Source organism: Podarcis raffonei, chromosome 4, assembly GCF_027172205.1.
Source record: "Podarcis raffonei isolate rPodRaf1 chromosome 4, rPodRaf1.pri, whole genome shotgun sequence".
In the NCBI taxonomy this organism is placed as follows: domain Eukaryota; kingdom Metazoa; phylum Chordata; class Lepidosauria; order Squamata; family Lacertidae; genus Podarcis; species Podarcis raffonei.
Window position 1 is genome coordinate 18280966 of NC_070605.1, and position 25699 is coordinate 18306664.

The 25699-nt window shown below is 44.8% G+C and overlaps 1 protein-coding gene across 5 annotated transcripts in view; it reads left to right on the forward strand.

The window, feature by feature from the left end:
* DEUP1 (deuterosome assembly protein 1) overlaps positions 1–6363 on the forward strand; it is a 67745-nt gene extending 61382 nt beyond the window's left edge. For all 5 annotated transcript variants that reach the window (XM_053385592.1, XM_053385588.1, XM_053385589.1 and 2 more), the window contains 2 exons: positions 48–336; positions 5938–6363. In XM_053385592.1, coding sequence (XP_053241567.1) covers positions 48–336; positions 5938–6111 — 463 coding nt within the window. In that variant the 3' untranslated portion in view covers positions 6112–6363. The remainder of the gene's footprint in view (positions 1–47; positions 337–5937) is intronic.
* The last annotated feature ends 19336 nt before the right edge of the window (positions 6364–25699 follow it).

Sequence of the window (25699 nt, forward strand, 5' to 3'; positions counted from 1 at the left end):
GTTCATGGCGATAAACCAGCTTGTAAACCTTTTAATTCGTCTTTTAGATCTGCGCAGAACGAAAGTGAATGGGCACCACAACCTGCAGCTTACGAAAACTTCGGGCACTACAGAACACAGATTCCTTCCTGGCAGGGCCAAGGCGACATTGTCAGCGTCGAGAGCAGCTGCACGTTGCCTCTTCAAAGACAAAGCAGAACCCGAGAACCCACAGCAGATGGCAGGTCTCCATCACCCCAAGAGGCGTATCCAGCACATTACAGCAGCTGCCTCCCTGAAAAGAACAAGTCTGAGACATTACTGAGCCAAATCTATGTTGCAGATGAAATCCGGATGGTAAGAAGCTCCAGATCTTGTTTTGTAAGAGGAACACTGGGTTGCATCCACAACTTGGGCGAGTGGAAGGTTGCTGTGCGATCGAGCTTTCTTGCCTCTGGTCCTCTGAAAAGTCTCTCCTGAGGATCTTCAGGAAAAGTTTGAAGGGAGCAGAGTAGAGATGGGGGTGAATCAGACTCAGGCAGCTTGTATAAAGGAAGCATCCCTCATTCTCTTAGATTCGGGCAGATGGCATGGGCAGCTCAGAAGGGCCCTCGCAAAAATGCATGCCAAGGTAAAGGCCTGATTGGAAAGCTTAAAGCCCACTGCGACTACACAGGAGATGGATAGAAGAAAAGGAAATATGAATTGGCCCCGCCCTGTAGCTTCACCAATTGCAGCTAGGAGCAGCTAGGAGCTAGGTAGAGTCAGTTCTCTAAAAAAAAAAAGTGTAGACTTGCGCAAGATGGCCAGCTTCCGTTTTGACTTGAAATGTTCATTTGGGGCTTCTCAGAAGTAATAATAATAATAATAATAATAATAATAATAATAATAATAATAATATATTATTTATACCCCGCCCATCTGGCTGAGTCTCCCCAGCCACTCTGGGCGGCTCCCAATCAAATGTTAAAAACAGTATGGCATTAAATATTAAAAACTTCCCTAAACAGGGCTGCCTTCAGATGTCTTTTAAATATAGGATAGCTGCTTATTTCCTTCACATCTGAAGGGAGGGTGTTCCACAGGGTGGGCGCCACTACTGAGAAGGCCCTCTGTCTGGTTCCCTGTAACCTCACTTCTCACAATGAGGGAACCGCCAGAAGGCCCTCGGTGCTGGACCTCAGTGTCCGGGCTGGATGATGGGGGTGGAGACGCTTCTTCAGGTATACAGGACCGAGGCCGTTTAGGGCTTTAAAGGTCAGCACCAACACTTTGAATTGTGCTCAGAAACGTACTGGGAGCCAATGCAGATCTCTCAGAACCTGTGTTATATGGTCTCGGCGGCCACTCCCAGTCATCAGTCTAGCTGCCGCATTCTGGATTTATTGCAGTTTCCGGGTTACCTTCAAAGGTAGCCCCACATAAAGCGCATTGCAGTAGTCCAAGCGGGAGATAACCAGAGCATGCACCACTCTGGCAAGACAGTCCACGGGCAGGTAGGGTCTCAGCCTGCATACCAGATGGAGCTGGTAGACAGCCGCCCTGGACACAGAATTAACCTGCGCTTCCATGGACAGCTGTGAGTCCAAAATAACTCCCAGGCTGCGCACTTGGTCCTTCAGGGGCACAGTTACCCTATTCAGGACCAGGGAGTCCCTTACACCCGCCCGCCCCCTGTCCCCCAAAAACAGTACTTCTGTCTTGTCAGGATTTAACCTCAATCTGTTAGCCGCCATCCATCCTCCAACCGCCTCCAGACACTCACACAGGACCATCACCGCCTTCACTGGTTCTGATTTAAAGGAGAGGTAGAGCTGGGTGTCATCTGCATACTGATGAACACCCAGCCCATGGACACATAAAGGCAAGAAGCGGGCAGGGGGTACGCCGGCCTGCAATGACGCCCACCTGAGAGGTGCTGGAACTGCACTCCAGCGTTCTCTGGCTGAAAATAAGCTCTGCACCCCCTCCAGGTGGAATTGCAGCATAAGGCAAGGTCAGCTGCTATTGCACATTGGCTTCAGCCATCTTGCCCATCTGTGCTACAGATCCTTGGGAGCTGCTTGATCCTCGGAGTTCTGGCACCACAGACATTGAGGCTGAATCCAGTGCAAAACTACCGCCCCGCATCACGGTCCTAATGGCCGGCATGTCTCAGCCCCCAACCTTGCAGGACTTTTATTTCCACAAGCACCTGGGAATTAAAAGCAGGTAGAATTCGTGTGGTGGGTGCAGGGATATAAGCTTTAATTGATTTAATTGGCAGGTGAAGGTTTAGTCACAAACTAGATTTGCATCACCCCTTAGGCTACTCTGACCCCTTCCTTGCTTTGCCAAATTTGATTTGAAATAAACAAACAAACTTAGTACACAAAACTGTTGGAATGATAACGATGATGATGTTCAGTTTTTCAAACCGCATCTTTCGTAATGCTGGTGCCACTTGAATTTGAACCCCGAGCCAATTGTGGGGGTGGGCAGGGGAGAGGAGAGGAGAGGAAAGCCCCATTGCACTAGTGGGACTTATTGGCCTGGCTCCTCCTCATGAAACTATTTTGTTGAATTCAGCCTTATGAATGGAAGCACCTTCAAGTCTCACAAATATATTTGCTTCCCTTGGTCTCCGGATCGCTCTCAACAAAAGTATTTTGTTGGAGGAGGGGTCAAGTGCTATGAAAAAATCTTGTGTGGTGATTAACCTGTAATAGGGCATCGCTTGATGCTGCAATCAAAAAACAATTAATATGTGTGTGTGTGTGTGAACAAGCACTTAGCTTCGAAACCTTTAAAACAGCGCACAAGGTTTGAACAAGATTCTTGAAGAAGTGCGGGGCGTCCTGTGTCTACTTGACCCTCACTTTGTGAAAACAGCTCAGTGATGAACACTTCCCTTAGAGAAGGCTTCCTTCCTTTGGTACTGAAGTAAAGTGTAGTGTAGCTTTTATTGGAAATAATAATAGGAACGCTCTGATTTAAAGTGTTACCTGTTGGCAAAGTGTGTGTGTGTGTGTGTGCTTTGCAACTTAGTTCTGGGTTTCTGGGTAAAACCGATTATCAGGGACTCTTCCTCTCTGGCTTTGGACTGCAATTGTTTTGGTTACCCTTGTCCATGACTTGTGCTGGGACAGAGGGAGTATGATCCTGTTGATTCTCCTGGCCATCTCGGTGGTGTTTAGTCACCATTAACTGTGGTGCATTTCTGGGGTGCCTTGGCAGGTGTGGCTATTAGGAGCACCATCTTGAGTCGGCTCTGCTCAGTCCTGTGAGGTAGGACCCAGAAGGCAGCACTAGGACTTCGCTGCTCTTTCCTTTGGCTTGCGGCCTCTGGAGTTTTTCTCTTTTATTCCCTTCTGTTTTCTTTCTTCTTCTTAGCAGCTGTTCAGAGATTTGGCTGCGTGTGTAAATGATACCCAGCTTGATCATTTCCTTCTGAACACAGGGAGGTAATGGATCCCTTAAATGCTGTCTGTCAGCCGCAAAGGACTGGATGGGACAGAACAAATTGAAACTTAATCCAGACAAGCTGGAAATGCTGACTCAGAGTTAGGTGTGCAGCCTGTAAGGAAGTCTGGTCTCTTGTCCACCATTATGCTTTGGCCAAGAAGACAGGTCCTTTCTTAAATACACAAGTGCCAGGGCCATCTTACACATAGGGGCGCAGGGCGCCAGGGCACCAAGCTCTAGAGGGTGCCAGGGAAAAGGCGGAGGCTGGACGCCCACCTCTGCCATGCAGCGCAGCGCCCGGAGCCTCCGTCTGCTGTGGCCACCATGGCACAAAGTGGCCAACAGCCTCCGCCTCTTCCCCGCCGGAGGAGCTGCCCTCCAGCCGCTGCCCGCCTCCTCCAGCCCTGCAAAGCTGGGTGCGTCACTGGCAGCGCCATCCTCCCTAAAAAAGGTCAGCAACTCTGGGAAACCGGGGGGGGGGGCAGGAGGGATCTTTGCACCACGGCGCCGGATATGCTTAAGACGGCCCTGACAAGTGCCTAATTAAATTCTATCTAGCAAAGAGATAGAGAAACCTGGCAGTGAATTACACCCTCGGCAGCCATCTTTTCCTGCTCCCAGGAGGTGTCTGCCATCTCCTCACCACCAGCCTATAAAAAAAGGTGTCAAGCTGACCATCTTGGCCTGAGAGATGATTGGCAGGACATGGCCATGTGTCAATCAAGACCCACCTGGGTCAGGGGCTCTTTAGAAGGTTACTCTTTCAGGCAGTTCTTGTCCCTCTTGATCCCGTCTAAGCTGCAACTGATTTCTGAAAGCTGCCAGGACCAGAGGTGACCATAGCAATGTTAGTTTGGATCAAGTGAAGTGTTAGTTAGACCTATAATATAATGTTTCATTTCACTTTGGAGCCCCGCCCTTGCTATTTCTCTCCCCTCTTTCTATTTACATGTCCTCCTTTTGAATGAAATCCTTTCTGGGCTGTACTGGCTTCAGGGTCTCGCCATGTGGTTTAGGCTGCCGGGTCTACGCTGCTGGGAGAGCGGAGTGTAGATGGGCTGAAGTTGCCAAACCAGAGGCTTGGATTCTGCTGCTTGTTCCCCTACTCTTGAGGAGATCAAGTGGCGGCAGCAGCAGAGAGAGGACAAACTCCCAGTGCTAGTGGGTTAACCTACAGGGTTAGCTGACCTGGCTTTTTAGGATGTGATTTCACTGCTCCTAAAATATCAGGTTCACAGCTTTGGGAGTCCTCCTTGATGTGGCTGCATGTGCAGCTGACATCAGTGGTGAGAGGTACGCAGTGGAGAGAGAGAGAAAGGATCTGCCCTTGAAAACTGTTCAGAAACTTCTCAGGTTCGATTCAGAGTGTTGGTTTTAACCTTTAAAATCCTAAATTTCCCCAAGGGCTGCCTCTTTTGATATGTTCCTCCCCACACGCGCCTTTCAAAAATCTGAGGCCTTGCTCCAAATCGCTTGGATAAATGAGATTCAGCATACACCTGCTGCCTTTTTGACGATGGCCTACTTTGTGGAATGCCCTCTCCTGGGAAACTGATCTGTCCCAAGCGCGTCGTTCTTTTCGGGATCTGGCCCAAACATGGTTGTTCCAGGAGGATTGATCTCTTAGCTATGCTATTTTAGTGCTGTACCTCCATGCTTGCTATTTTGTGATATAGGATTATTTTTTTAATGGGCATGTTTTTATAAGGTAAAGGTAAAGGGACCGCTGACCATTAGGTCCAGTCGTGGCCGACTCTGGGGTTGCGGTGCTCATCTCGCTTTATTGACCGAGGGAGCCGGCGTACAACTTCCGGGTCATGTAGCCAACATGACCAAACCGCTTCTGGCAAACCAGAGCAGTGCACGGAAACGCTGTTTACCTTCCCGCCGGAGCGGTACCTATTTATCTACTTGCACTTTTTGGAGTGCTTTCGAACAGCTAGGTTGGCAGGAGCAGGGACCGAGCAACGGGAGCTCACCCCATGGCGGGGATTCGAACCACCGACCTTCTGATCGGCAAGTTCTAGGCTCTGTGGTTTAACCCGCGTACATTACCCTTTATACTCTAAGCCGCATTAAGTTAGCTTATGAAAAAAATGGTGATGCATATGGTTTTAAGACAAATGCAGAGATTGGATAAATACCTCTTTGGAATAAGAAACACATAAATCAAGACTTAAAATTTAAGATGTGAAATGAGGCAGAGTTTCAGTAATGTTAAAATACTGGTGTTCATGCGCTTTTATAGTAAGGAACCTTAAATAAGGGATCCGTCCCAGCATGGTTATTGTAGTTTTTCTTCTTCCAATTTGATGGCAGTGGCGTCCCAATATAGACACGGACTTATCCCAGCAGGATATAATACCACTGGCTGGGCTAAGTACTCTGTGGAACAGAATGTGCAAAAGAAGGAAAGATTGTTTCACCAGTGCAGTATTGTCAGTGTGAAAGCTAATAAGAAAAGCTGGCTAATTATACCCCATCCTAATTGTGCCAATTCTTTGTGTCGTTCAGGCTTCCCCAGAGACTCCATTTGCTGCAACGGTGACAGAGAAGTTCCTACAGGAGGAGGAGAAGCGAGCGAGAGATTTTGAGCAGGTTTTAAACTCTCACATTGAAGAGCTGCAAAGGCAGTCGGAGAACACCATAAAGAAGTACACCGCTTTCAAGCAAAGCAGGCACAGATGAGCCTGGAAAAAAAGAAAGTCTAAAATGTAGTGACAGTCCCAGAATAAATAATCAGCTGCTGCTTTATAAAAGGGGGAAAGGGGGAAAAGAATTGCCTTTATGCAAAGAAGTGTTTGTAATGTGAGATTTTGTATATACTTCGACTGTGGATTTCATTTCAACATGAATTTGGAATATTGTGTATTGCAGAGTGTATGAGATCTAAAAAAAAGAAACCTGGAAATTAAATATGAAAACTTTTTAACCTTTAAATGCATACCAGATGTCCATATTGTTACAGAAAAATCTAGGTGTGAGGCTGCTCAGTCACCCTGCTCGTCAGGCAGAGCCCGTGGGTCCCTGCGGAATAAAGGAAGGATTCCAGCCACCAACCAGAGCAAATAGCTGTAGACCAAAGTTTATTCCGCAATAGGTTCAAAGAGGAAATTTGAACCCCGAGGATGGGGTGACAAAGACTTTTAAAACTTTCCCACCATATCCCAGAATACAGTTCGTACAGCATCATTGCTACATCACTGATATGTCACCAAAGGGGAGGGGTAGACAGGGGTTACACTAGTTTAACCTTGAGCTGCTGAATTGCAACTCATTACCAAACTTAAAACCATGGAGAGACCTGGTCTGAACAAAGACATTGGATTCTTATCTCATTATACATGACAAAGCCATTTTTCACCTTCTCACCCCTTGCTTTTTCCTGTAAGACCTATTGCAGTCGTTAAGAGTCGTCAACAGGCTCATCACAGCTATCTGCCAATCACCCATTCCCACCACCCTTCTGAGTAATACCCCTCCCCACCTTCTCACTATATAGAGGGATCTGGCAACTTCTGTTTCAGTGTATCTGAAGAAGTGTGCATGCACACGAAAGCTCATACCAAGAACTAACTTAGTTGGTCTTTAAGGTGCTACTGGAAGGAAAAAAAATTTTTTGTTTTGACTATGGCAGACCAACACGGCTACCTTTCTGTAACTAGTTTAACCTTGGCAAACATGTCTTGGTACAAGATTAGCATAAGCAGGCATGTCAGGGCAAGACCCAGGTATAAGATTAGCATAGGCAAACACCTCTGAAGTCCCACCACCCAAAGTACAATAGAACTTCCTTTGCATGTCTGGACCCCTTGGCAAGTCTGGTGATGGGATTAGGCTTTCCTTGGCCAACAATCAGCTCAGCAATTGTCACCTCTGGGAACTTCCTGGAGTCCTTTTACAAGGGGAATGGAGGAAACTGGCAAAGGAGTTGATTTTATATTATTTTTAAGGCTAGGTAACTTCCCTGAGCTGTCAAGTTGAAAGGATACATTCAGGCATAATATTGGTAACATTTAATTTCCGTAATAACAATATATTGAACTTTTATTTAAGATGCACCCTGTTCACAAACCCAGCCAACTGCAGCAGATGCTAAAATATAATAATTCAAGAGGGTCCCAGACCTCTCCTCCCTCACCTTGGATTCTGTCTGTCCTTCGCTGCACCGTAAAGCAAATATACAAAGAGAGCAAACAGAAGCTCAGCTAAAAACCTTCATTTATTTATTTATCCCATCCTGTTTCCAAAGTCCTCAAAGCTGTGTTAGTTTCATATTAACCCTGTAGGTTAGGCTGATAAACAGATGATCTGTTGCAGATTAGGAATCTGTTTAGGACTGGATATGGGAAACCCCGAAAGTTGCAGCGTAAAGGCACAGTCTCAGAAAATGGCTGTAGCTCAGAGTTAGAGCATCTCTTAAAATGCAGGGCGTCCCAGGTTCTCAGTGTCTGAAACCCTGGAGAGCAGCTGCCAATCAGAGTAGACAATACTGAACTGGTTATGGTCTGAATCAGTATAAGGCAACTTCACGTGTCCTTTGCCTTTCTCTGATCTATTTTGCACATTGTGGTTAGCTAGAGCCAGTGTGGTGTAGTGGTTAAGAGCGGTAGTCTCGTAATCTGGTGAACTGGGTTCGCTTCCCCGCTCCTCCACATGCAGCTGCTAGGTGACCTTGGGCTAGTCACACTTCTCTGAAGTCTCTCAGCCCCACTCACCTCAGAGTGTTTGTTGTGGGGGAGGAAGGGAAAGGAGAATGTTAGCCGCTCTGAGACTCCTTTGTGTAGTGATAAAGCGGGATATAAAATCCAAACTCTAGAGTATGGCTTTTTATTATAAAAACACTTTTCTTGACTTCCATTATATGACAATTGGGGGGGGGAGAAATGCGAAAACAAGATCCCAGCTTACCCTCCTCCCACCTCCAAGACGGATCACTCTATTTAAGTTTGCCAAAATCCAGTTTGTGATTTGGGTGGTTGCCAATCTGCTGGGGCTCCGATGAACATTGCTCCCCTGAAGCTGCTATTTGCATTGCATTCCCCGCCCCCCCCCGTAAAGTGCCCAGATGGCTTATTAATGGACAGTATCATCAAAATGATGTGAATGACTAAATAAAATAATCTATTTCCTCCCAGTTCAAAGATCAGCTTCAAATGAAGGCAGCAGGCTAGGAAAGGGTAAATCCCTCCTCCCCATCTGCTACAATCCCAGTAATTTTCAGCCCCCAGCCACTCCTATTTGCAGTTTTGAAAAATGTGCCACATTAAATACAAAAAAAAAGCATTTACCATGTGATCCTGAAGCTGGGTGCAGGGGCGGAGGCGTGTGGGGAGGTAAAGCTTGAGTGCATTTTAACCCACCCATTCAAAGCCCTATTTATTAAGCCACTCTTCATTCACCCTAAGGCCCCAGGGAGGTTCACAACAAATTAAAGTACAACACTAAGAAATTGCCCACCTCTGCCCATTTTGAAGGTGCCTGTGGCGATCACACAGGGTCCCTGGAATTGTTTGACGGTCTATTGATCCCTGTGCCACCACTGTGCTCGCTTCCCCGCTGCCACCAACCAGTTACTCTCGGGTAAAACACTGAGTCCAGACAGTTGTTAAACTTGAACCAAATAAACAAGTTTATTTTGTAAGTATTAACAAGTTTATGGTTTCTCAGATAATATTCTTGTCAGTTTCTTAACTTTAGCTTCTTTACCGGCCTATACCTTCCTAATACCTTCTGATGGATTATCTCAACTGTTTGACTGACTCCTCTTAACTCTTGACTCATTCTCTCACTCTCTCACATCAGACTAGCCCAACCCACAGACTTATCCTCCCCGTCCCTTCTCTAACTCCAGACTGACTTCTTAACAACTCTAACTTCTCCCCTTAGGTTCCTATTTCTTAGTTATTTTACAATTAGTTAACCCTTTCCTTATGAACCCAGTATGATGTCACACACCTAGGAGGGCAAACGCCACAGTGCTTTTCCTCAAGCAACGTCTTTCTTCCCATTGGAAACAAGGGGAGGGAAAGATTTAGGCCAGGCAGCTGAGACACCTCTGAGTACAAATCACTTTGTTGTGGGGGAGGAAGGGAAAGGAGAATGTTAGCCGCTTTGAGACTCCTTCGGGTAGTGATAAAGCGGGATATCAGATCCAAACTCTTCTTCTTCTACACTTGCTACTCTTCCTGACATACACTCTGGGGTCCCACCAATGTTGGTTGGGACAGAATTTCGCAGTGGCAGGGAGGAGAGGTTTGGTATTCGTTCTACCTCTCTGGTGCCAGACTCTCTGAGGTTCGAGAGCAAGATCTGATATCCCACAGTCGTCTCCGGGATGCGATCACAGGGGGCATGGAATTGCAGCCTCAATGGTGCTCCAAGTTTGTTCTCCTGTTTCCAAATGTCAAGCCTTTTGTAGAAAGAAACGGCATGCTGGACTGTTGTTTTTGGAGACTAATACAGAGTTGGCGTAGCACCTCTCTGCAGAATTGCTTCCTGCCAAACATACACATTTGCGAATCAAGAAGTATTATTGCAAGACTTCTTTTACATTGCCCGTACTTCCTTCGACAAAGGAAATGAATCCCATTAAGCTGTCAAGAAACTTCTTCCCACACTTTGGAAAAAATGGAGAATGCCTTGAATACAGAAATGTAGAAAGGCAGTATTCAAAATTAAAAACGAAATGAAATAATACCTTTGAATTAGGATGGCACATTATCTTCCTCCCAGGTTGCATTGCACTGACACATTAGAGCCAACTTATGCTCTCAGAACTCAGCTGTAACAAAGACTCTTGTGGAGAAAAATTAGTTTATGCACTACTGAAAATAAAAGGTCTTTATTTAAAAATAAATGTTTCCTGAAAGGAGTGTTCATATTTGAAGAACAATGTTGACCTACTTAAAGACACTGAGAACATGTGCAGTGATAAGTTGTTATATATAAAACTGTTGCACATTCCTTGCGCAAAGCTCTCAGGCATTGCATTTGCTACACCCAGAAAAGCGTAACCAACAGATAGGAGTGTAAAGAGGCAGCGATTTCTGCCATGACGCGGGTTCATCGCCATCATTGCTGTTTCCATTCTGCTACAGTTGGGCTTCGGCTAAAACCTCAATTATTCATCTTGCTATTCCCTATGGCCAAAATTCATGTAATTAATTAGCTACATAATTTAATTTAAATGCATTTCAATGGAAGCGAGATATAGATATATATATAGATATATAGATATATAGATATATGCACGAAATAATGTAATTAATTACCTAACATTAGTGGACTTAAAACAATAGTACTGAATACAACTGATAATTGTTGGCATGATTTCTGTTCGTGACCTCAGGGGAACATATGATTTTCTGTTCCCATTTTCCAATGGAATTCTCCCTACCAGTACCAGCCATTCCAGACTTATTCCAGTCAAATCAGTTCATACAACACCACCGTTTCTCTGATTCAGCTCGCACCGGCCTTAGGAAAGCTCTGCACACACAAGAACCTAAAAACCTCTTGGCAAGCTGTTTAGGACAGCAAGAATGAAAGTTTCCTTGTCACCCCTCCCTAAAGAGGTGGCTACACTAAATACAAAGGGTGCTGCCCCAAGCATCACAACACATACATTGGGAAACTTGAACACCCCGCATCTATGAACTCTGCTAAGTCCCTGTGTATGTATTTTTCCAAAAGGGCATTTTCACTAAATCGCACATTGGGCAAAACTTGATGGCAACCAAAGCCGAACGATGACTGCAATAATAATGGTGAGAGCTTGCAGCTCTGTGTTGGCGCCCATAAATAAGGTCCAGGGTTCAGTTAAAGGATCTTGGCAGGATTTAAAAACCTTTGCAGGCGATCATGGAGTGCCACTGCCAGTCATGGGAGACAATAATCAGTTACGTAGGACAAGAGACCTATGTACCAAGGTGTCTTGTCCTATGTAACTATGGCACCAAGACAAATCGGAGCAGCACCTGCAATATTTGGGCAGACTCATATGGGCAAAGGTGGTCCTCTAGATACCATGTGATGCTGTTAAGCAGGTTTATATGGCTAGAGATAGCTCCAAGTTTGAGGGCGCATCATAGTGCCTCTGATATGTCCCCGAAGTGAGAGCTGGACCATAAAGAAGGCTGATCGCCAAAGAATTGGTGCTGGAGGAAGGCGAGAGCCAGCTTCCTAGTGCTGCTTTAAAACCCAAGGCAGGAAACATGAAAGCAGGAGTCCATTTTGCATGGCTATATGTTCAAAATTCTTTGAACGTTTAGCAAACCCATGACAGGATAACTGAGTGCCGTCATTGCTACCCTAATCTTTTCAACTGCGGCATTCAGGGAGCAATTCAAGGAGCTCAGAATAATGCCGATATTTCAAGCAGGTGGGTTTTCACAGTGAAGGGACAAGGAATCCTTTTCATCATGGTTTTGCTACGTGTTCCAAGCCCTTTGTGAACACCGGGAACGATTCAGCCCTGCCTTCGTTCTGTACAAGATGAACTGTGGTAATGAGGACATCAAAGACCCGCACATAGGGAAACTCCAGGAGGTAATTAGGAACCACTAGAGAGGAACAAACGGCAAAGGAAAAGAAAATGATCAAGTATGTGAACGTTGTCAAGCCAGAAATCTTATATCAAGACGTGATACAGCTGGGAGGTGTCGGTGAACTTGCACAGAAATTGAGAAACAATTTCAGTCAATTACTGGAGAGTTGCGGAGGCTAGAGTTAAGTAAATGGGTTATCTAAGGTCCAGCGTTTAAAAAACGGGGAAGTTATTATTACGAATGATTCGTTTTTCCAAGCGAAAGGTCCAGCTAACTAGAGGTGCAATGTTCCTTGCCCCTTGGAGTGAATCTCATGGGCCATAGGCTACATCTGATATTCCCCTCCTATATCAGAGACAGGGCTTTTATGCCAAAAAAGAGAGAAATCTGATATTGGCCCTCCTGCCCCTGTTAGAGCCGAGAGCGAAGGAGTGGGTGATCATTCAGCCACAAGCACGGGAAGAACCAGGAAGCGGCTCGTGAAATACTGGATTGTCAAATCACACCATCTTATTACACTGGTGAATCCAGAAGGTGATGACCAAAAAGGATTAAGATATAGATTTGTACAAGCTAAGAACATCAGGCCTAAGGCCCATCAAGTCCAACACTCTCTTCCAACCAGTGTCCAACCAGACGCCCTTAGGAAGCCAGCCAGCAAAAACAGAGTCCAACAGCAATTTCCCCACTTGTGATTCCCAAAAGTGGTATTCAGATGCATCCTGCCTCCAATAGGCATCACCTGCTCAGTAACCTTGTCCTCCAATAAATTTGTCTAATCATCTTTTAAATGATTTGGTAGAATATCATTGCATATTTGGGGAGAGAATTCCATAGTTCACACTATTTTATTATTATTAGTTGTACCCCCTCCACCTGACTGGGTTGCCCCAACCACTCTGGACATATATTATATTATATATTATAAAAACATAATACGAACATTAGACGTTAAAAACTTCCCTTTAGATGTCTTCTAAAAGTTGTGTGGGATGCAGGTGGCACTGTGGGTTAAACCACAGAGCCTAGGACTTGCCGATCAGAAGGTTGGCAGTTCGAATCCCTGCAACGGGGTGAGCTCCCACTGCTCAGTCCCTGCTCCTGCCAACCTAGCAGTTTGAAAGCACGTCAAAGTGCAAGTAGATAAATAGGTGCCGCTCCGTCGGGAAGGTAAACGGCGTTTCCGTGCGCTGCTCTGGTTCGCCAGAAGCGGCTTAGTCATGCTGGCCACATGACCCGGAAGCTGTACGCCGGCTCCCTCGGCCAATAAAGCGAGATGAGCGCCGCAACCCCAGAGTCGTCCACGACTGGATCTAATGGTCAGGGGTCCTTTTACCTTTACCTTTAAAGGTTGTGTAGTTACTCATCTCCTTGGCATCTGATGGGAGGGCATTCTACAGGGCAGGTGCCACTACTGAGAAGGCCATCTGCCTGGTTCCCTGTAACCTCACTTCTCGCAGTGAGGGAACCGCCAAAAGGCCCTCGGCGCTGGGCCTCAGTGTCTGGGCTGAACAATGGGGGTGGAGACGCTCCTTCAGACATACTGGACCAAGGCCATTTAGGGCTTTAAAGGTCAGCACCAACACTTTGAATTGTGCTCGGAAACGTACCGGGAGCCAATCTAGGTCTTTCAGGACTGCTGTTATTGTCAGTTTGCATTTCTATGTACAGAAAGTATTGATCTGATGTGTAGAGATCTTTCCTATTCTAATTAATTCAGGGGCTTCTGGAAGCTTCTCTTTGTGAAAGAAACTTAATGATGTTTGGGTTATTCCTTCAGAGAAGCTGAGTGCAGCTGATTTAAACTGGTTCTGTTATCTCTTTCTGTCAAGGTCACGCTGACTATAATAGCGAGGCCAGAAGGAGCCTGGGTTTCATTCTCTCTCTGTCTCTCTTTCGTACTGGTGTGGTGTTCTGTATATAGTGTTCAGGTTTAGACTTATTATAAGATATTGTAAGTTAAGTCTGCTGCAACTGGATTTCTTATGGACAGTGCCAATCGTGATTGTATTGGATTTGTGACCATTATGATCATTTGCCTCCAGGAGCAGTAAAGCTCTGCTGGATGAAACGCCTCTGGTCTATTTTGGGGGAATCCTGCAACGTGTTTAACTTTTGACTCTGCTAACTGTACATTGGAATATACTCTGGATCAATAATGAGTAGCAATTTAAATGACAGTTATATGGTCCCGGCAGCCGCTCCCAGTCTAGCTGCCGCATTCTGGATTAGTTGTAGTTTCTGAGTCACCTTCAAAGGTAGCCCCAAGTAGAGTGCATTGCAGTAGTCCAAGCTGCCCATGCTCTGTGTGAAGAAGGACTTTCTTTTGCCTGTCCTCAATCTTCCTGAATTCAGCTTCACTAGGTGGCCAACAAGTTGCGTGTCGAGGTCCCCAGGGCCACCCCAATAACTCACACGTCACACCAATATTTTTGTTTAAGGTTTTTGGCATAATTTTGGCCACAACTTTATTAAAATACAAACATGTGAGTGGTTGCTTAGGCATTGGTTGCGACTATCTGCCCCCACCGTGGGGGACAGTCTGACATTCCGCACGCCTGCGGAAGTCAGAAAAGGGGAATACACCTGGGGCTAGCGACGGAGCAGGGAAACTGCCCTCAGCCCTCCCCAAATGCAGCCAGGAGCACTTGCAGGGGCCCGAGCCCCCTTGGCAGGGTGGACAAGCAATAGTTAGCCCCCAATTCCTTTAACAGAATCCCTTGCAGCAGCAGCATTAGAGGGGCAGGCACAGCCAATCCATGCCCCTCAACCAACCAAACCATAAACCAATGCCTAACCGCAACCTTACAAGTTGTGACGATTTGCTACGCAGTAGGCAAAAACCAAATGGCCCCAGCCAATCAGCCAGATGGACAAAATTCCTACCGGGCCCTTGCCCCAAGAGCAGACGACCCCATGACAGGCATAGCAAGGTCAAGCGAACAACCCTAATTCTGGGGAGGGGGGGCAAGCCAATGCACGGGCGAAAAGAGGAAGCCCTAGCCTCGTGCAAGGAGTTTTAGCATTTCTGGCTGTCAATCAACAAATGGCAAATTTAACTTCTTCTTTTTTTTTTTAAATATTTTTATTAAACAGTTTTTATAATCACACAAACAATACATAATACATAACAACAACAAATACATAAACAAACAATAACAAAAATAAAACAAAAAAAAGAAAACAAGTACCATTTCATATCCTAATTTCTTAAACCTTTCTTCCTCGACTTCCTCATGCCTCCCTTTTCTGTATTCCAAATTCTAATCAATTACTCAGCAAATCTTCCCTTATTTTACTTTAAATTTAAGCTAATCTTCCTTATTCTCCTTGTCTTAACCATTGCTAATAGTAACCATTTACTTTCCAGTCCAACATCATTCTAACTTTCATTAATTTTGTAATATTTCTTTAGATAGTCCTTAAACTTTTTCCATTCTTCTTCCGCTGCTTCTCTTCCCTGGTTTCGAATTCTGCTCGTCATTTCTGCCAAGCCCATGTAGTCCATCACCTTCATCTGCCATTCTTCCAGTGTGGGTAGATCCTGTGTCTTCCAGTACTTTGCAATGAGTATTCTAGCTGCTGTTGTAGCATACATAAAGAAAGTTATATCCGTCTTTAACACCCCTTGGCCGACAATGCCCAAGAGAAAGGCCTCTGGTTTCTTAGTGAAGGTATATTTAAATACCTTTTTCAGTTCATTATAGATCATTTCCCAGAATGCCTTAATCTTCGGGCACGTCCACCAGAGGTGAAAGAATGTACCTTCCTTTTCTTTACATTTCCAACATTTATTATCAGGCAAATGGTAAATCTTTGCAAGCTTGGCTGGGGTTATGTACCACCTATAAATCATTTTCATAATGTTTTCTCTTAAGGCATTACATGCCGTGAATTTCATCCCGGTGGTCCACAACTTTTCCCAGTCAGCAAACAAAATATTATGACCAATGTCCTGAGCCCATTTGATCATAGTTGATTTAACCGTTTCATCTTGTGTATTCCATTTCAGCAGCAAATTGTACATTTTTGACAGATTCTTAGTACTGGATTCTAACAATTCAGTCTCCAATTTTGATTTTTCCACCTGGAAGCCAATTTTACTGTCCAATTTAAACACTTCATTTATTTGGTGATAGTGCAACCAATCTCTCACCTTCTCTTTTAATTTCTCAAAACTCTGCAATCTCAGTTTGTCCCCTTCCTTTTCCAGAATTTCCCAATATCTTGGCCACTTCGACTCCATATTTAACTTTTTAACTGCCTTAGCTTCCATTGGCGACAGCCACCTTGGGGTTTTGTTTTCCAGCAAATCTTTATATCTGACCCAGACATTTAATAGTGCTTTTCTGACAATATGGTTTTTAAAACTTTTATGTGCTTTAACCTTGTCATACCACAAATATGCATGCCACCCAAAAATATTGTTAAAACCTTCCAAATCCAAAATGTCTGTGTTTTCAAGAAGCAGCCAATCTTTTAGCCAGCAGAAAGCTGCCGCTTCATAGTACAGTTTAAAGTCTGGCAGGGCAAACCCCCCTCTTTCCTTTGAATCCGTTAATATCTTAAATTTAATTCTGGGCTTCTTGCCCTGCCAGACAAATTTAGATATATCTTTCTGCCACTTCTTGAAACAGTCCATTTTATCCATTATTTGTAATGCTTGGAACAAAAACAACATTCTTGGCAATACATTCATTTTTATAACTGCAATTCGGCCTAACAAGGAAAGCTTCAAGTTTGACCAAATCTCCAAATCTTTTTTCACTTCTGTCCAGGTTTTTTCATAATTATCTTTAAATAAGTTCACATTCTTAGCTGTCATATTTATACCCAAGTATTTCACTTTTTTAACCACAGTCAACCCCGTCTCATTCTGAAACCTTTCGCAAATTTAACTTCTTCCCAATGACAAAGGAAGCCCAATCGCATCAGTGGCCAACGGTCAATTAGCCTGCCGCACAACTTTGGAATGTCCTGGCGGCCCCCACCGCAACACATGCTCTCCATGAAGGAGAACACGCTTTTTAGGACTATGAAAGCAGAAGAGAACTTTTTCTACCCACTTTCTGCACACCACGCATAATATCAAACACCTCCATTTTTCTAAACTAAAAAAAGTAAAAATTCCTCATAAGGGAGTTGCTTGATCTGTTTGATTCCTCTGTTTGGAACCTTTTCCAGCTCCTTTTTGAAGTGAGGTTACCAGAACGGTACACAGTGTTCCGAGTGTGGTCAAAGGCCAGTGTTGCTTGTCTGCAAATGCTATGGGGGGAACCCTTTGTAAGGAATGCTTTTCAGTTTTTTCCTCGCTTAGGGATGCCAGGCCATACAGAAACTCTGATGAGCTGGAACCGTCTGCGTCAGGTTAGCAAAGGACAGGGAGGCAGCCCAGAACTATCTGGGCAACTTGGCATGCGATGCATTTTTGACAGCGTTTAGCGACTCTCTCTCGAGAAAATGATTTGTGGAGCAGTGCTATACAGAAATAATAACTGGGAGATAAAACTAATGAGTACCTGCAGGAGATAGCTTTTACAGTCAAGGAGAGATGTACTCGGAAAGGGATATGACCCAGCTTCAATAAGACACCTGAAGGTAACTACAGGAAATGCGGATAGAGTATTGTATTATTCAAAAGGTAAATCCAGGGGTTGGCAGGCAAAGAGCAATAACCTGGAGCGGATACTGACTCGGAGCGTGAAGGAGACTTGCGCAGGAGAAAGGGCAAAAATAATAGACGAGTAATGGTTATTAATTATGTTCCTAATTACACCCTTCCTTCAAGGAACCTCCTTTTTATTTCGTTTTAAATTTGTGTACGCGGTTACACTCAAGGTGCCTTACAAGACAAAGGAATCACAAAGCACAGACAACAACAGCCCTGTGAGGGGGTGGGGGTTAGGCCGACAGATCACGACTTACCGAAGGTCACTATTTGGCTTCGCGGTCAAGTAGGGATTAGAAACCAGGTTTCTCCAGCTATGCTACAGCATTCTATCTAGTACACCAGTGTTTCTCAACCTTGGGTCTCCAGCTATGTTGGACTACAACTCCCATCATCCCTGACCACTGTTCCTACTAGCTAGGGCTGATGGGAGTTGTAGTCCCAACGACAGCTGGAGACCCTAGGTTGAGAATTGCTGCACTATACCATGCAGGTTCACATTGTGATTTCTAAACTGTGTGCCGTTAGAAACAGATTCAGATGAAGGTTCTTGCAAAGCATCAAAACATCCACCCATACAAAGGTTCTCTCATTCTCTCTGTAAAACCCCTTTCTCTAGGCCTGTGTCTAGACCAAGAGGCATTCCTTGATAAACGACTCGTAACAATTCAGTGGGTGGAATCCTTAAAGGCTGGGCAATTCCTGTTTTGATTGGATTATTTCTACCCTATTTTCCCCTTTGTGGACCCATAAAGTGAACTATGGGATCAAATCGTAAGAGCACCATACATACTGATGGCATGTCATTTCTGGGAAATGATATATAATGAGTTGAAAAAAAATCTTTAAAATAAACTTTTCTTTAAAAAGACCAGGAAAAGAAGGGGGAAATCACCAGTGCCCCATATAGCCAACATCTGGGAAACTTGCAGGAATAGACTTGCAATGAACCACGTTTGGGGGATTTGTGTTTTATAAGGAATGGGAGAAGAAATTGCTTGAGGGAAGGAAAGTTAAGGGGAGCAGGAAAGAGACGTTAGAGGGAGCAGGGCCTGACAATTGCAATGGTGGTGGTGAGAATAATACTATAGGCTGCTTAAGTGGCTTCAAAACTATAATAACAATTTCAAAAAATATGTTGTTGTTTGGTTTAGTCGTTTAGTCGTGTCCGACTCTTCGTGACCCCATGGACCAGAGCACGCCTGGCACTCCTGTCTTCCACTGCCTCCTGCAGTTTGGTCCACACATAATTAACACGAACAATTCCATCAGAGCCTTAAAATGAACACCCTCAATTAAAAGGCACAATAAAACAAGCCCACTAAAGCAGAAGAGCACTTAAAATAGTTAAAACAGCAATCGAAACCATTCAGAACAGGAGGTTCAGGTCAAGAGAGTAGGGATCTTTTTTTTAAATGTATTTTTATTAAAGATTTTCTTGCTTTACAAAAGTATGTGCAATGTGTCTCTCTCTCATCTAAAGAGGTGTGCCTTCAACAGCCGGCAGAATGCCAATACTGATGAGTCCTCTACTGGCTCACCGGTATCCGCTGACTATCAGAAGAGGGTGGAGGGGAGAAGGAATTAGCTGGGTGGAAGCAGATTTATCAGATTACTAATTCAATTTTCATTCATTCTAGCCTTTGGTTTACAGTTAATTTTATTTTCATTGTTCTTCAAATAAATATTTATTAACCCTGAGCAGTTATAAGTGAAAACCCACGTTTAAAGGATTTTGGACACTTACCCCAAGACCTACACCTTTGCAGTTCTGTTCGTGTACTAAGGCTGTGATTGCTTTTTGTGGGATAACCAGCCTCAACATGCTTAAATCTAATTCAGGCTTCCTCAGACTCAGCCCTCCAGATGTTTTGAAACTACAGTTCCCATCATCCCTGACCACTGGTCCTGCTAGCTAGGGATCATGGGAGTTGTAGGCCAAAAAAACATCTAGAGGGCCAAGTTTGAGGAAGCCTGGTCTAATGAATGTATGAAGGGGTTAATACCACAGAGTAAGGTGACCTGCCAGGTCACTTCCCCTTACCTTTGGAAGAAATAGGTAATCAAGCCTATTGCTTTCCGCATCCTCTGTCTGAGATGCCCAGCATGTAAAGTGGATTGAGCTGGTTGCTCCAGCTCAACCGCATGGCTCTCATCAGCCATTCTTGAGTTCCTATACCAAAAATTTAGGAACTTTATAAAGTGATGAAACTAAGCTATGTTTTTCTGCCTGCGCATCTGAAGCATGTGAATCTTAGATTCCACCTAAACATTAGGAAGAACTTCCTGACAGTAAGAGCTGTTCGACAGTGGAATTTGCTGCCAAGGAGTGTGGTGGAGTCTCCTTCTTTGGAGGTCTTTAAGCAGAGGCTTGACAACCATATGTCAGGAGTGCTCTGATGGTGTTTCCTGCTTGGCAGGGGGTTGGACTCGATGGCCCTTGTGGTCTCTTCCAACTCTATGATTCTATGATTCTATGAATCTGACCTTTGAAGAATTAGTAGGTAATACCATTTTTAACTTACCAAATTTGTGGTCTTTTTCCTATGCTGGGAGAAGAAGGAAAGTTTAGGAAGAAACTTTTTAAGAGGGCATTTTGGAACTCACTTAGAAGGGCACATTTTAAAGGCCTAACAGCTGATATTTCCATGCATATTTTGTCCCTTTAAATCTCTGCTGGGGTTCTCTCAACAAAGAATATTGTCCTATACTTGAATCTTGGCCTCCAGGAATTCTCCTTTGCCAAATTCCTGAAAGCCACTAAAATGCTGCTAGTTGCCTAAACTGCTTTTTTAAAGATGCAAAACACATTATGAGAAGTATATGGTGCAGAAAGTGAATTGTCCTGTACATTATGAGGCAGTCTTGACATTATTCCAATAATTACTAAACGGTCTTTAGACATCCAGAAAGGATTATAAAGACAAAAAAACCCCAAAATTGTTACCTTTCCCACGTGTATCCATTAGCACCATAAGCTGACTCTACAACTTTTACCCCAAACAATCATTCTTTATTATTACAAGAAGGGGCCTGTTGGGAAAAATATATGTGGGGTAAATTATATTCAGTCAGGCCTGCAGTGTCTCCTACCAATGCTTGTCCACCCACCCCTTTAAAACAAAATGGTTCTCCTTGTTAGAATTCCTGATCCATGATTGCAGTCATAGGATTGTTGTCTTTCACATGACGGTATATGTTATGACTCCACAGAGTGGGAAGTGATGAAGACAGGATGTTTGTGTTACTGTGTTCCGTGAAGTGGGACTATTGTCCTTTGTTCATTCTCTTTGCTGTCTGATGCTAGAGAGAGAGGAAGCCATGTTGCAGTGCTCCATGTGTGTTTATATGTAAATAAAGTAGATTAGCCAAAATGCTGAGTTGCCAAGGTCTGTTACACAAGCTGTGAAGACTCTGCGGATCCCTAAGTGTGCCGGTGTCGGTTGGCATCAGTCTCTGTGATGTTCGGGCTGAAGAAAGCTTATGAAGCTCCTGAACGATTGACCAAGAGGGAGGGAACATGCCAGTTGGGCATGTGTCTCTACCAGGGTCCTACTCAAGTGTAGGCTGAACTCCTGACACTCCTATCAGTGCAAAAAAAAAAAAAGCTTGGTTTGAGGGCTACTGAGAAGGGCTTTAAGGAAGAGACAACTCCAAAGATAGAGCAAAGAATAGCATTAGCCAGGGATGCAGAAACTGGTCCATCACACATTGTTAAGCTTTAGCACTTCCCATCCCTGACCATTGTACATGCTGACCCGGGCTAAGGAGACCTCCAAAGGACTGCCGTGGGTTATCCAGGAGAGCTTTCCAGGTCAGGGGGCTGCGAGAGAAAACTGCCAGCATCCTTTACGGAAGCACGGGATAGAGCTGTCAAAACTCCAACAGCCTCCAGCCGTCGGAAAGATACAGAGAGTTAATTTCCCCTTGTGCTTTTCTTCCAGCGGAGAACCGGTTCCACGGACCTCCGTCGCATTAGAATTCTGGCAGGAACCTTCCCGCTCCTCTGCATGTGTAGCAATTATCAAAGAGGTTCCTTTCCTGAAGGAAGAGGTTTCCGCAGCAATAACAACTAGCGGATTTGATGGCTGCCCTGCTTGCCAGGGCAAGTCTTGAGTTAGCAACACCAGACAGAATGCCCCAGAACCGCAAGTCCTATTCCCCAAGCATGGTCATTAATACGCAGCCTGGAGGAGCATAAATAAATTTAACACAACTGAATCAGGTTGAAAGCAGATTGCTTAAGTTAGGTACCAAAGCTCAGGGCTATGTTTCATGTCATTCGCATGCATATCTCCTCCCGCCCAAGAACAGCAGCGAGAGAGGAGATATGATGGCCATCTTCAAATATCAAGGGCTGTCCGTGGAAGAGGCAGCAAGCTTGTTTACTCCTGCTCCGGTGGGTAGGACTCAAATCGATGGCTTCAATTTACAAGGAAGGAGATTCCAACTAAACATCAGAGGAAACTTTCTGACAGTAGGAGCTGTTCTGACAGCCGAACAGATTCCCTCAGAAGGTGGTGGACTCTCCTTCCTTGGAGGTTTTTAAGCAGAGGTTGGATGGTCATCTGCCATGGATGCTTTAGTTAAGATTCCTGCATCACAGGGGTTTGGACATGATGACCCTTGGGGTCCCTTCCAATCATGATTCCATGATTCTATGAAGAATCCCGCTTCCACAATCTGCTACAGGTAGAATTGTTGTGGCTGGCATCCGTCCGTCTCGAGAGAAAATGGAGTGCGCCTCCAGAGGTAAAGTCAAACTACAGTGGTACCTCGGGTTAAGAACTTAATTTGTTCTGGAGGTCCGTTCTTAACCTGAAACTGTTCTTAACCTGAAGCACCACTTTAGCTAATGGGGCCTCCTGCTGCGCCGCTGGAGCACAATTTCTGTTCTCATCCTGAAGCAAAGTTCTTAACCCGAGGTACTATTTATGGGTTAGCGGAGTCTATAACCTGAAGCGTATGTGAGGCCTCTGGATGCAAACGGGATCCGTTCCAGAGCCCCGTTCGCATCATGAGAAGAACGCAATCCGTGTCTGCGCATCACGGTTCGCTGTGTCTGTGCATGACGTCATTCTGAGCATCTGCGCATGTGGCGAAACCCGGAAGTAACCCGTTCCGTTACTTCCGGGTCGCCACGGGATGCAACCTGAAAAGATTCAACCTGAAGCAAACGTAACAAGAGGTATGACTGTACTGTTACGAAAAAGGAGCAATGCAGCAGTGAGCTCCAGATGGCTGGAAAGCCAAACAGGATGTTGATGTATGGGACTGTACCATGGGAACAAAGGAACAGTCTATTCACTGTACTGAGCACCGGATGTTAGCTCAGAGTGTCATCTGACCTGTACTGGAAGTATGGGGGAGGAGCTCTCTCTCTCTGCTGTTGGTGTTAAGAGAGTGCAGACACGTTTCTCTGTACTGCTGGAAAGACAGAAATAAAGGCATGTAAATACATTTCTGTCTGTCTCTTTCCCCTCCCTGGGGATGAGAGGGGAGGAGTGGTGTGTTCTTCTCACGTTAGAGGAGGATCGCCGATTGAGATCTCGCCTGATCTTGCCGGGAGTCGCAGACGGGGAGGTCAACAAGGAACTCAAGCCGGGTGCCTGGAGGGTGGCCAATTCCTCTGACAAGGCTTGATTCCTACATGTACTGCATTAGCAGTGCCCAAGTGACCGCCTTGGGGCACAAGCCTAGGCAGTGCTTTCACTTATGTGGTCCAAAGGAAAGCAGACCAATACGTTTGGCACCAGCCAGTAGCGTAGGAAGGCAGGGGCGGGGGGGGGACACGGACAGGGTGCACCAGGTGGCACGGGGGCAAGAGGGCACCAGAGACAGTGTCCCTTCCAGCTATCTCCCCCAATAAATCTGTCCTAAAAATTATCCCTCCAAAAGCTTCTTAGCCTTTTCTTCTCCTGAAGGTGTCCTGCAAGGTAGTGGAAGAAGGTAGAATTAAAACTGGTTTCATATGGCGCTTCATAGTGTGTCGTGTTCCCCATAACCACCCCACGGTTCCTGTCCTGGCAGACGGTAGCCTAAATAGGTTTACTTGTGGTTCCTTTTTGGGTCAACAAGAGGACTTCCTCCCCATGAACTGGGTTTAAGAATGCAGCCTTCACTCTACTAAGAGCTCATACTGAGAATATTTTTAAAAGTTTTGTTTATAAGGGGTTTTCAAATAGCAACCCCAAAAGCCAGAAGCGGCAATAAAATAAAGGTAGGATTAAAAAAAAGGAAGCACAGATCCTGTCCAAGTATATCGGTTCTGCAGAAAGCAAACTGATTTACATTCTATATGGGGATTAGGGTTGGGGGAGAACTAAATCATTGCAGGATTTAAATTTCCCTTTCTGTTATTTAATCCCGTGACTGGGAACTTAGGTTTTCTCTCTTCCCTCCCACCCATTACACTGGGCTTAGTTTAAGTCCTGGGTAGGCAAACTAAGGCCTGGGGGCCAGATCAGACCCAATCACCTTCTAAATCCACCCCGCGGACAGTCAGGGAATCAGCGTGTTTTTACATGAGTAGAATGTGAATACATTTCTGGGTTATTTGTGGGGCCTGCCTGGTGTTTTTACATGAGTAGAATGTGTGCTTTTATTTAAAATGCATCTCTGGGTTATTTGTGGGGCATAGGAATTCATTCATTTTTTTAAAAAAAAATCTAGTCCAGCCCCCCACAAGGTCTGAGGGACAGTGGACCGGCCCCCGCTGAAAAAGTTTGCTGACCCCTGGTTTAAAGGTAAAGGTGAAGGGACCCCTGGCCATTAGGTCCAGTTGTGGCCGACTCTGGGGTTGCGGCGCTCATCTCACTTTACTGGCCGAGGGAGCCAGCGTACAGCATACAGCGTACAGCTTCCGAGTCATGTGGCCAGCATGACTAAGCCATTTCTGGCGAACCACAGCAGTGCACGAAAACGCCGGTTTCTAGATTTGTCTGGAAGGGCAAGAAGCCCAGAATAAAATTTAAAATATTAACTGATGCAAAGGAAAGAGGCGGATTTGCCCTGCCAGACCTTAAACTTTACTATGAATCAGCAGCATTCTGCTGGTTGAAAGACTGGCTGCTTCTTGAGAATACAGACATTTTGGATTTGGAAGGTTTTAATAATGTTTTTGGGTGGCATGCATATTTGTGGTACGACAAGGTTAAAGCACATAAAGCATTTAAAAACCACATTGTCAGGAAAGCATTGTTCAATGTCTGGATAAGATACAAAGACTTATTGGAAAATAAAACCCCAAGGTGGTTGTCACCAACGGAAGCAAAGGCTCAGAAAAAGCTCAATATGGAGGCCAAATGGCCGAAATATTGGGAAATTCTGGAACAAGAAGGAGACAAATTGAAACTGCAGAGTTTTGAGAAATTAAAAGATAAAGTGTGAGATTGGCTTCATTATTATCAAATAAGAGAGGCCTATAATTTGGACAAAAAAATTGGCTTCCAGGTGGAAAAATCAAAATTGGAAACAGAACTGTTAGATCCCAAAACTAAGATACTTTCAAGAATGTATAACGTGCTGTTAAAATGGAATACGCAGGATGAAACGGTTAAATCTGCAATGATTAAATGGGCACAAGATATTGTTCATAACATTATGTTTGCTGACTGGGAACAGTTGTGGACCACCGGTATGAAATTTACGGCATGTAATGCCTTAAGAGAGAATATTATGAAAATGATATACAGGTGGTACATGACACCAGTCAAGCTTGCAAAAATATATCATTTGCCCGATAATAAATGTTGGAAATGTAAAGAAAATGAAGGTACACTCTTTCACCTTTGGTGGACGTGCCCAAAGATTAAGGCTTTCTGGGAGATGATCTATAATGAAATGAAAAAGGTATTTAAATATACCTTACTGAAGAAACCAGAGGCCTTTCTCCTGGGCATAGTCGGCCAATTGGTGCCAAAGAAGGACAGAACTTTCTTTATGTACGCAACAACAGCAGCAAGAATACTGATTGCAAAGTATTGGAAGACACAAGATTTACCCACCCTGGAAGAGTGGCAGATGAAGGTGATGGACTATATGGAATTGGCGGAAATGA